This window comes from Xenia sp. Carnegie-2017, unplaced genomic scaffold (assembly GCF_021976095.1).
Source record: "Xenia sp. Carnegie-2017 unplaced genomic scaffold, XeniaSp_v1 HiC_scaffold_20, whole genome shotgun sequence".
Lineage (NCBI taxonomy): Eukaryota > Metazoa > Cnidaria > Anthozoa > Malacalcyonacea > Xeniidae > Xenia > Xenia sp. Carnegie-2017.
Genome location: NW_025813483.1, coordinates 9,384,000 through 9,396,242, shown reverse-complemented (window position 1 = coordinate 9,396,242; position 12,243 = coordinate 9,384,000). Strand labels below are relative to the sequence as shown.

At 39.2% G+C, this 12,243-nt stretch overlaps 1 protein-coding gene across 1 annotated transcript; it reads left to right on the top strand.

The window, feature by feature from the left end:
- Positions 1 to 108: 108 nt before the first annotated feature.
- LOC124442495 (WD and tetratricopeptide repeats protein 1-like) lies at positions 109 to 12,188 on the top strand. The gene is made up of 11 exons (XM_046992999.1): positions 109 to 235; positions 370 to 454; positions 3,630 to 3,728; positions 3,813 to 4,045; positions 4,165 to 4,248; positions 5,522 to 5,568; positions 5,660 to 5,771; positions 6,859 to 7,046; positions 7,485 to 8,330; positions 9,289 to 9,503; positions 10,949 to 12,188. The coding sequence occupies exons 4-11, from the start codon at positions 3,998 to 4,000 to the stop codon at positions 11,479 to 11,481; spliced, it is 2,073 nt and encodes a 690-aa protein (XP_046848955.1). The 5' UTR covers positions 109 to 235; positions 370 to 454; positions 3,630 to 3,728; positions 3,813 to 3,997; the 3' UTR covers positions 11,482 to 12,188.
- The last annotated feature ends 55 nt before the right edge of the window (positions 12,189 to 12,243 follow it).

The following is a 12,243-nucleotide window of genomic DNA, read 5'->3' as shown; positions in this document are numbered from 1 at the left end:
AGTCGAATCGTTTCCATTCCGACATGCGTCATTTCCGAACGTCTTTCTCGATAGAACGTGCGTTCGCACCACAGTAATTTGTCACAAAACCTCTAGTATTTCAAAAAAGTTCAACTTACGACAAAACAATACTTCTGACATCTGTGTCGAATACCCGACGGCGGAATAAAAGCGTGCAGAACGGCATGAGAACAGAATGTTGATGCCAGCCCGCTCATTCACCCCTGCTGTGCAGGTAATGCTATGTTTATTAACTGTATAAACAATAGATTTGTATATCAATTAGGGGCTATGACATAAATTTGAGGAAAAAATCGTTTTTCCAACAATAATTCGCAATGTTTCCGCTCAAAATTTGAAATAATTTAGGTTTGCAAAACTGGTTGCTGAAATTTGTCCTTGCCATTTAGTAGTGATGAATCTAGGGCATGGGCCAACATTTTTTACGAAAGGGGTAGGTACATTTCAATCTTGAAGGACCTAATTTACACAGCTTTCCAGAACATACGACTAGACTGGCATTGTCTACCCAACACTTCGGTGACGGCTACGGCCACACATTTTAAATTCAATAAACCAACAACAACGTTGATTGTAGAGAATGTTGTATAGGGTAAAATTTACCATTGGGAATGTTTGCAATATATTAATCGTAACACAGTTTTATATGCACATGAAAAACATGTGACTAGGACGAGATTTGAACTCGCATCTTCGGGATACTTGTCGCCGCTCTACCTGTTATGCTAGAAAGCCCATAGGGATGGGAGACGAGTCAAATCTCTTTTTAAACTGCGTATGGACGAGAGATTCTCGCCACTATAGCAGTTTACTGGATGGCACCGTGTTTCGACTTTATTCCAAAGCCATCATCAGGAATATATATAATATATTAATCGTGAGGATTAATGTTTGAGGATTAATGAGGATTAATACATCATACATTTTAATACATATAGTTTCTATTGACTTATTTCTCAGACTGACTACAGCCATTTATCGCGCTCAACTTGCTTGCAGTATATTGTTTGAGTGCCTTTTTCGCTGGGCTTTGTAAAGGTGATGTAATCTTTTCAAAGCTTGTTGATTGGAGCTGGTGGTAGCTGCGGTTTATAGTTCCATTACAAAATCCTCGAAACGATGCCATAATTTGATATGCACGATTTGCCTCAAAACGTCATGCAATTGTTCCAATACGTGGTTGGCTCTGAACTTGACATGGCTCTCAAAATCCTTAGCATTCGCATCACCATTGAAATTGTTGGCACAATTCTCATGAGTTTGGTGACTGGATCCGTTTCTCTTGACGCAATTGTCGTCCCACGATTAATAAATAACACAGCGTGGATTGTACTTGCATCACACGGCAGTGGGGGATTAAATCTTTCTCGGACCCCTGGCTATATTCTCTGGTTGGGCCCCTTTAGACTGTCTGCTTCTTCCCATTTCCCGGCAATTGATTAGTTTTCCCACAATTAAAAAAGGAGAGACTTCATGAATAAAACAAACTGCTTTTAAACTTAACAAAAACAATTTAGTTTTGTTAACCTAGTATCCCAAAGTTCGAGCAGAATTGCCGTTTCCAGAAGTTTCAATTTCTTTTGGAATCCCTTTGCTTCAATCCGACTGTCTGCTGGTTGGTCTTCATCTTTGGGAAATTCTTCCAGCATTGCCAAATTCTGTAGACATTCTTTGTAAAGAGCACTTACAGCATCATAACGGGCAGACCAACGCGTATTAGATAACGCTTTCTGTACAGGTAAATCGGCCAGTTTTTCTCGGTGCTTTCGCCAGCGATATGTCGACGATATCAGCCATGAATACAAATTTTGAAGAAGGTCAAAAAATTCCACTGTAGCAGAACAACAGGCTGCGGCGCTTGTTCCAACTAGATTATGTAAGTGAGCTGTGCATGGTACGTATTCGATAAAGGAGCATCTTTGACGGATAATTGCATGAACGCCATGAACTTTGGGCACGAACTTTGAAATTAAAAAAAAGTAGGGACAAAAAATGCATTGTTTCAATACGTCCATATATCTTAACATAATATACCTTAACATGATTAGCCAAATTTATTCTTAATTTATTCTAAATTTCCTGCAAGCGTTTGGTTAAAATGTAGCAATACTTAATTGTTTCTATGAAATATTAAAACAATATTTGGCTGCTACGGGCCCCCCTAGAACCTGAAAATCTGCAGGCCTCTGGCTGTAGCCCAGTCAGCCCCCCCTTAATTGTACCTACATCACCCCACACAAGGGCACAATACTCTTAAAAGGTGTGATGCAGGGGGGAGAGGGAGGGGATGGTGGACAGGATTTCGCAGGGTGGTTTGTGGGAAGATGTCCTCTTCATCACCTCCAGGACTTGCACTCTACACCCCACATGTTAACATTTAATCCACTGGGTACACCAAGGTGAACATGTTTATACCTTAACATACACACATGTATGAGAATGTGAATAACCTTTTATCACAGTGCTTTTGTGAAGATGTTTTCTGATTGCCCTCCAAGAGTTTGGATGCATTTTATTTGAGGGTTATGAAGTTCAGAGAGTATGACTTTTTTGCAGGCAAATGGACTGTGCCTCCACTAAGTAAAATACCTGTTTCTTGCAAAGAATGCCAATTATGCAGCAATTTCCTTTTACCTTATATCACGATCAGATTGACTTTGAACATCCATTCCATTGCTTTTGTCCAGTACAAATACCTGTGCAGAACATATGTGGTAAATATGTAGGAAATTTTTCAATAAACATAGCCACAAAGGAAATCATTTTGTTTGTGACGTGAAATGATAAACAATCTAAATTATAACTTAGAAAGTATGAAATAGCAAATGGCAGTTACAAATACAGAATGTCAATGCTAAGACATTTACTGTAACCCTTGCTTGTTCCACATTAGATCAATGCTGATGAGAACACCCAAAATTTTTCATGGTAAACATCATGGATAGACATTTGTGAAAGCCAATTAACATACAAGAAGAGCTAGCATATAAGTTTTCAACTGTCAAGTACTCAATCTGCTTAGGAGGGAGTGAACAATGAAAAAATTATTCAAAGTGGAAGTTTTTCAATCAAAATTTCCATGAAGTAATTGTCTTTGTGTTACTATTTTATAAGATCTAAAATTACACACCGCATTCTCAATTAGTAAGGCATACTTGGATGCAACTGGTAGTAATGGCCAATCAGGGATCTACACAATAGTGGGTGTTGCTGGAACTGGTGGGGGGGGGTGAGTTCCATATGAATGTATCCATTAAATAGCGAGGTGTCGGGGGTTTGTGCTGTCTGGCGGTAAACATCAACTGTGTCGGGGGTTTGTGCTGTCTGGCGGTAAACATCAACTGCCATAAAGTTTTGTCTACAATAGCATTGGTTTGATGGTTTCAATATAGTTTGACTTTCCAATGAATAGTGGGTATCTTGAAAAATTCTATAATTGAAAAGTTAGGACGACAGTCACATGTATGTCGAAAAGAAGACAAGTGTTACCTCCTCACCCCTCCCTTCTCAAAAAGGTCATGCGCCACATTGTTGATAAAAACGAGTTTAAACGACCATTTACTGGTAATATTTTTCTTGATCTCCAGTCGTACGACTTCACATTTCAGGCTGAGTCAGGTTAGGTCAGATGCTGCAAAAGCAAGTTCCTTATCACCATTCTCCAGTGCGGTTACCAAGTCCAACGACGCGGTTACAAATTACAACTGGTAAATAGGTGGTGAATTTTTTGAGCAGGAATTGCTTGTCAATCCCGTTAAGTACATAATCTCATATTGCTTTCGCGTTTGTAGAGGAAAGACCTGCGAGGTACTTGAGCAAGAAAGAATGAAAAAAATCCGTTCAACCTTTTAGCAAATTTGTTTGGTGCTGGGAAACATGTAAATTAACGAACATTTTAAAAAGATTTGCATTTAAAGGGCCTTGTACATATGTCAAGGAATCCTGGTAGTGGATTGTCTGGTTTTAATAGCTTAGTATGTCTTCTTACAACACGACACAGCTGCTGAGAGCTAGGACAGAAAATGTACGTATTTTTGACACTGTTAGAACTTGAAATTCATTCGATAGAACTAATGTTTAACTTGTCTACTTCGTGACCGAGGCGCCATTCAATCTTGCTGACATTAATATTTTTTAAAACAGGAAAATTCCAACAGAAGATTGGAAAGGCAACTTAGAATGTACAAGCATCTTGTTCAACGACTCGGATTAGAAACGGAACTCAAGGTATTTGGAGATGAATGAAATTGAGTTCTTTGTTGAACTGTTGTTGAGCCTCGTCTTTGCCAAAGATGTTGTACATCATAAGTGACAAGGGCAAGAGTTTGAGTTTCAACATCTCATGATACACTTCACTCCCCTCGAAGTTGCTTGAAAGTTAACTGGCACATAATCGAATCTCTAATTATATTAAAGCGTTAGTGCAATTTCAGTGCCATGTTAAAGTGTTAAATATTAAAATGTTAGTGCAATTATATTTGCAATGTTGCCAAACCCATTGCTAGAACCGACCTCAAAACCTTCTGATCTTATGCCAAGTCTTACTTGGTCAAACATATTAAATGCCAGCACCCAGTTTATGAGCCAAGATAGTGCTATCATGTAGCTGAACTGAGGCTGGTTGCTTCGGACTGGAACAACAATGCCATTCAGATTTGAATTCATGCCTGTCGGAAAAGGTTTGAGCTTGTGAAAAGAAAGCTTTTTTATTCATTATGTGTTGTTGTATGGATTGCCATATGTCCAATGGATCTTGTTCTTCCATCTTAAGTCATTGCTTCAGAAAATATGCAATGAAGTAATGTATGAATTCCATTTTTGACACTGCACAGCTAGTATGTGATCAATCAATATGATATTACATATGATGCTAGAAGTAGATAGCATCATCAGAGAATTTTAATTTTAAGTAAATCCAGCGAAAGACACTAGATTGGAATATGCAAGGACTAAAGTATATATGATATATAGACTTAAGGTATATGCAAAGACTAGTTTGTCAATCTATAAAGAAAGGAATGAAGTCTATAAGGGGTCAAGATCACTCTTGGTGAGGAAATGAAACTGGAATATATGAGGACTCAAGTTCCAACATCAGATCACTCCCGATGAAAACACCAGACTGGAGTATATAAGAACTCACATTTCTACATCAGATCACTTCTGATGAAGGCACCAGACTGGAGTATATAAGAACTCACATGTTAACATCAGATCACTTCTGATGAAGGCACCAGACTGGAGTATATAAGAACTCACATGTTAACATCAGATCACTTCTGATAAAGGCACCAGACTGGAGTATATAAGAACTCACATGTCAACATCAGATCACTTCTGATGACTATATAAGACCCATGTTTTAACATCAGATCGCTCTTGATTAAACACTACACTGGAGTATAAAAAGAACTCGACTATCTTGTTCATAAGACCGTAGACTAATGTTTATAAGATTTCTGCAACCCAACAATTTCACCTAGAATCTTTTAAAATCTAGGGTCATGAAGGGTGTGTAAATTGTTTAGAATGGAACCAAGATGGCAGGTAGAAATTCCTTGTGTCTATACATTTTGCAAGAATCAAAATTTTTTAGCAAAATTTCCATTATTAAACTAGTTGACATCCCTTTTTGTAGCATATTGGCATCCGGATCAGACGATCTTCATGCCATATTATGGAATCCTATAAGACGTAAAATCATCCACAAGATCAGCACAGGACATAGTGCAAATATATTCTCTGTCAAGGTAATGTACATCAACATAAATAGTCGGCCATAATTTTCCTTACTGTTACATGCACACACATGCCAAAAAACATGCTCATTAATGACCAATCAAATTTCACTATTTGTCAAAGTAAATGCTCATCATCGACCAATAAATTTCACTAATTGTCAAAGTAAATGCTCATCATCGACCAATCAAATTTCACTATTTGTCAAAGTAAATGCTCATCATCGACCAATCAAATTTCACTATTTGTCAAAAAAACATGCTCATCATCAACCAATCAAATTTCACTATTTGTCAAAAAAACATGCTCATCATCGACCAATCAAATTTCACTATTTGTCAAAGTAAATGCTTGCCATGTAATATATAAACAACACTTTGCTGTACTTATAAACACGTAGTTTAGGATTATTTATTGAATTCAAGGTGTTGAAATAGTCGAAACTTGTCGACTGAACTAACTTCAAAGTGAAAATGATGGTGTGCTTAATGCAAATTTTGAACAGTCACGTGACAATGTGAGCGAGTATTTAATTTCTTGTCAAATTGGTTTACGGAAAATATCGTGACAAAGCAATGCGCTAAACCCAATATTAGCGTAGCCATCTCGCAAATTCGGACCTGTTGTGTTCATTTTTCCGTTTCCAATCAATCTAAATACAAGAAATTTTCCAAAGAAATTGTGAATGTTAACGATCCACAACTATGAAACATGCCACAACTATGAATCTTAACCATCGAACGCTGATTTTAAAATTTTTTGTGGTAAAATTGCGAGGTTTTCTGTTAATGTTGAAGTGTAGATAGACGACAGGCAGAAAGACAATATGGCGGTTTTCTCAAAGTGTGATTCGCTTTATCAGGAAAGCTGAACTATAAATTCTGTGTTAGATGAAATGATAGTAAAACAAAAGAACTAGACAATGGACTAAAAATTTTCTTAACCTACTTAACTTGGCTGTTTTTTGTTTTTTTTTAATTTTGCCCGCTTAAAATCACGACACTCGTAGATTTTCACGGTTTTCGTTTCTGTTATGAGTATGTTTTTTTTATTTTGTTGTTGTAATGTTTTCATTCGCTTGTTTTTCGTTATTTCCAGTTTATGCCAAACTCGGGAGATACGGTTTTAGCCACAGGCGCAGGAGATGCGCAGATTCGTGTTCATTCGGTTCCGCGTCAGGATGTGATCGCCAAGTTTAAATGTCACATGACAAGAGTCAAACGACTGGCGACAACTGCAGATGAACCGTACATGATATGGAGCGCTTCTGAAGACGGTGTTGTCAGGTATTTTGTATTCAGATCGCTGATGCATTTCTCCGTCTTATTGTAAATCTTGTAGCGACTGCTCTCGCTAGACCTGTTGTCGTTGGTGATTACAATCAGACCGACTTATCTGCGTTATCTTGGTCAGTTTTTACCAATGTCTTGTTCTCTGTTTTTCATTCATCACTACCAACACTGACACACGTTATCTTAGTTTATATTTTAGGTAGTGTAAAGACTGTTTTCGTTCTCTGTTGCTCATTCGTCACTACCCACACTGACACACGTTAACTTAGTTTATATTTTAGGTAGTGTAGAGACTGTTCTCGTTCTCTGTTGTTCATTTATCACTACCTATACTGACATGCACGACATCAATATTTTTTCAATAGTTGCCCGTTTGTCAATAATAAAGAAGAAAACTTTGCTTAACTCCACTTGTTGATTTTTTGATTTCAGACAATTTGACCTGCGCCGCCAACATACTTGCAATGGTGACGCGACTTGTGCGAATGCCCTGATCGATATGACACATCATGTAGCACGGTGCGAAGTGAAGTGTATTGAAGTCAACCCGTGTCGTTCAGAACTGCTAGCGATTGGCTGTAGCGATCCCTACGTTAGACTTTATGACAGGCGAATGTTGACCGAACATTCTACGAACGTTGGTGCCAACAACTGCTCGACCAACACTCGTCAGAAGGCAACAGCCACCTTTGAAAGTGGTTGCACTCAGTATTTTGCTCCCGGACATCTTTCGGCTAGCGCGCGAAGTACTCGTAGACGCTCGGTCGTGTGCACATACTTGAGTTTCAGTCCGAATGGTCACGAACTGTTGGCAAATCTTGGCGGAGAACAGTTGTATTTGTTCGACATAAACACTCAGCGACAACCGCTACATTACACGATCGATTACTTTAACAAAGACGACAAGGCAAGCTCATCAACAAGAAATGAATCAACCGAGGATTCCGAAACGGTTCGTGCCACATGCTCGGGCGAGCAATCTACGGGAAATATTTTGAGAAAACGAAGATCTCAAACGGCATCTTCTGATCGTTCAAATTCAAACAACGGCTTTACAAAAACAGCGAAGTCGACTACGAATCGCGACGGTAGCGCATGTGCAGAAGGACCCCCCGAGCTTTCAGGCCATGCGTTAGAGTTGAAGCGCATGGCGAATTCGGAATACGAAGTTAAGAACTTCTGGGCCGCGATCAATCTATACGGTGAAGCAATAACGCTTGCCCCCGGTTGTTCCGTTCTTTATGCCAACAGAGCCGCAGCTTTTATTAAACGCGGATGGTAAGATGCAGACCTTGTACTTCATGTAATGCATGTTCTAGTTGTCTGCTCTAAATCCGATGAATTGTGAAACGTAGAAAGCTTTGTTTTAATTGATCTCCGTGTACCTCATGCCACCTTGTAATGGCATCATGTTATGGATTATCGTTGCTCTCCTCTTTACCGCATTCTTCATTTCCCTTCACAACGTCCTTTCTATCCTCCATTTACTTAAAATTGTCCTTCACAATACATTCCCAAACCTCAACTTGAAGTATCTCATTTCTATCTGTATGGTGTTTTGCATCATTCATATTTTCCTTCCTCGCTCCATTCTTCATTTTCCCTTACAATATCCTTCATATCTTCTCTAGAGCGTTTTTACATGACGTCATAGCCGACATGTTGGTGTATCAATCGAAGGGAATTTTCATGAGGTTCTTTTGTTTGGTTTACCAATACGTCCGCTTCTTCCATTGTCATGTTGATATCTAGGGAATGATTGAAAACATTCCATACTTACCATTCTCCTTGATAGCACATTCTTTAACATCTGCTCATTTTAACTCATTTCGATCGATATAGTGTTTTGCATTATCCTTCCCCCCTCCCTCACTCAATATTTCATCTTCCCTTGCATCATCCTTTATATCCTAAATATACTTATCATTGTCCTTGATGGTACATTCCCTGATCTCAACATGCAGTATCTCATTTCTATTGTGCGATGTTTTCCATCATCCTTATTGCCCTCGCTCACTCCTTGATATCCTCTTCAGAGCGTTTTTATAGCCGCCTTATTGGTGCACAAATTGAAAAGGATTTTAAAGCATTTTAGTTGTTTTGTTTGGTACACCAATATGGCCGCTTTCTTTATTGCCATGTTGATCTCTAGGGAATGGGCGAAAACACTCCATACTTATCATTGTCCTCGACCGTTCTTTAACCTCTACTCACTGTAGCTCGTCTTTTTTGATAGGTACGGTGACTTTTACGCGGCTCTTCGCGACTGCGAGCAGTCGTTGTCTTGTGATTCGATGAACTCAAAGGCGGCTTACCGACAGACCAGTTGCCTTTTCAAGCTGGGACATTACCAAGAAGCTGCAGCTTCTTTGGAGAAATTCAAGCGTTCCTTCCCCGACTTTCCTGTAAAATCTCTTGAAAGAGATATTAATGCTACCCTCTTTTCACAAGGTAGGTAAATGAATATGCTTTCATGTTTGCATGAAGAATCCCCCTTCTCGCTCCTTCCCACTCCTCCTGTTTCCGTAGGCTGTCGAAGACCCCGTTCACACGATACCGGTTGAGTTTGAAAACGATGCAAAAGTCTTACGATTTTGTGTTATGTTCACACGACGCCGGTATGAAAAAGTATGAAACCGTTACCCTAGCCGCAATAGTGTGGAAACGGTACAAAACTATACCGTTTCTGTTACGTGTGAACACCTAACCGTAAGAGTTTAATTGTGGTTCTGCGAATTTTTTTTTCCCGCTAAAAATGACCCGATAAAATATTTCAACACAGTCAACACAGCTGCTAAATTTAAATTCAAAGTACTTTCAGAAAAACACTATTGGTTTTCAATTTCTAAAGATTAGAATTTTACCAGTGGATTTTCGTCTAAGGTACTTAGAAATGTTAATGGCTTGCGAAAATGTGCTGCAGTAATTTATTTTGACTCACTCTAGATCCGCCACTGAATTGAAACGAATCAGAGTTCAACAATACTAAATATATTACCTCAACAATTTTTGTTAAATTGACACTACTAAAAATTTGTTAGTTCCGCATGATATTAATTTCCATTGACAGTTGTGTTGTGAACTATCGCTGCAATGCAATTTACCGCTTTGAATTTTATATGTTTTTTATCACATAAACCGTCACTGGTGAGCACAAAGTGGCATACGTTATGATGTTTAAGTTTAGTAAAATGGCATAAAATATCGGTATCGGCAAATGAACTCTAATACAGCTTCATTTTCAAAGATTCAAACAGTATAATAAGAATAGACAAGTGTATTTTACATCATTTTAATGAAAAAAAACGAGGGGTGTCAGTTTTGTATTCAAGTTATAAGGCATGTTTTCACGTGCCAAAAGAAAGTTCGCTTTTCATCCTTCTAAAAAGCAGCTTAAACATATACAAATGTTGTTCAAACTTGTTTTATATTAAAGTCCAAACATTGTTAAAGGCTTTTAGACATTAAGCTGCCTCAAAGAGCACTGTTTTGTGCAAAAAATCCGTCAATTTCGAAGTGATGTATTTCGCCTCCGTACCCTCAATGGCGGCGATCACACAGGCTTCAAAGATGGCGGCCAAGTTAGCCTTCCAGTTGTTATAGAGTTCACTGGTATCGGCACAATATCGGCATTTTAATATCCGGGTTAATCGGTAGATTTGTAAAATCCTATATCGCTGCATCACTAGGCGAAAGATCGATAGTTCGTAGGCTAGTGTTCATATGGATGTATGCTGACTCTGCCATCGGTTTCTTTTGAATTTAACCGCGATGACTGATTATACAACATGTATTTATGAACATACCCCTCCCCCCCACCTATTTATCAATCTTCCGCCGCCCTTCATTACACCGGATGAAACTCCTCTCTACAGATATTTATAAAACATTCTCAGGATACGAGACGCCGGGGATGCAGCAATCTATATCACGTGACATTTCGCATCATCACGGGGAAAAGGAACTACGGAGGACGGCCAACGATTACCAGTTAAGATTTTGCGGCCATTGTAATACCGCAACTGACATTAAAGAAGCGAATTTTTTCGGCGCGAATGGCGAGTACGTGATCGCCGGTAGCGACGATGGCTCCATTTTCCTGTGGGAGAAACAGACCCAGAACCTTTTGCGCGTATTGAAAGGCGACGAGATGATAGTGAACTGCTTGCAGCCGCACCCGAGTTGCGCTCTCTTAGCAACGAGTGGCGTGGATCACCCGATACGGTTGTGGAGTCCGCGTCCCGAAGGGACTTGCGACGAGCGAAGCGTCCCAGACGAAGAGTTCATGGAGGTCGCGCAGTCCAATCAGAGACGAATGAAGTTCGATCCGTTTGAAATGATGATGATGGATTACACATTCATTAGAAACTATGATGACGAAGAGGGGGAGGGTGGGGAAATTATGCCGCAAAATTGTCAAACGAGTTAGGAGTTACTTGGGGGTGATTGGCTGAACAGTTTTGTTCAATAGCGTAGACAGGGTTTTGTTTGGACAGTAAAAGGGATGTATTGAGGGGGGTCATGTGAAGTGAATCGTGTGGCTTAGGGTTTGACCGTTTATTGGTATACTACAAATGGTAGCTGTTTGCGGTCTTCGCAATCATAACCTCCTCCACCCTCACCGCCGTTTTTCGAAGCGTGCAGAATACAATAGATTTGCGATATTGCGATATCGTTTAACATTATCTGCTAAATTAAGGTATAGTGAGTTGAAGCATGTGTTTGAAAATATCGCATGGCTAAACTGGAAAGTTTATATTTCGCTCTCCTAATTCAGAGTGGTAATTTTGGTCGTGGTGCGTTTTTTTTGCAGTGGGAGGGGAAGAATGCAGGACTTACGCATGCGCCATCTTCCAGGTACTGTTAAGCCTTCTAAACTTGGCTTTTCACTACATTTGCTTTAAAGGAATCATTTTCCTCTACAAGTCGCCCAACATATACTCTTCAACGGCCCACTCGGCTTTAACTCGGATAATTACGCTTGGTATATTTGCACTCTATTTATGCACGAGGTACTCGTATGTTTTAACGTACTAACACATCTTCCTTTAGACTATGACGTCAGTCCCTGGATGGCAATAAAATACGTAAATAGGAGAAGATAGTAAATTCTAGATATTTTTTTGCATTCTTTCATTTGTTCGTGTTTCTCGGTGTATATATTTATCTACATCGGTCCAGCTATAAGCAT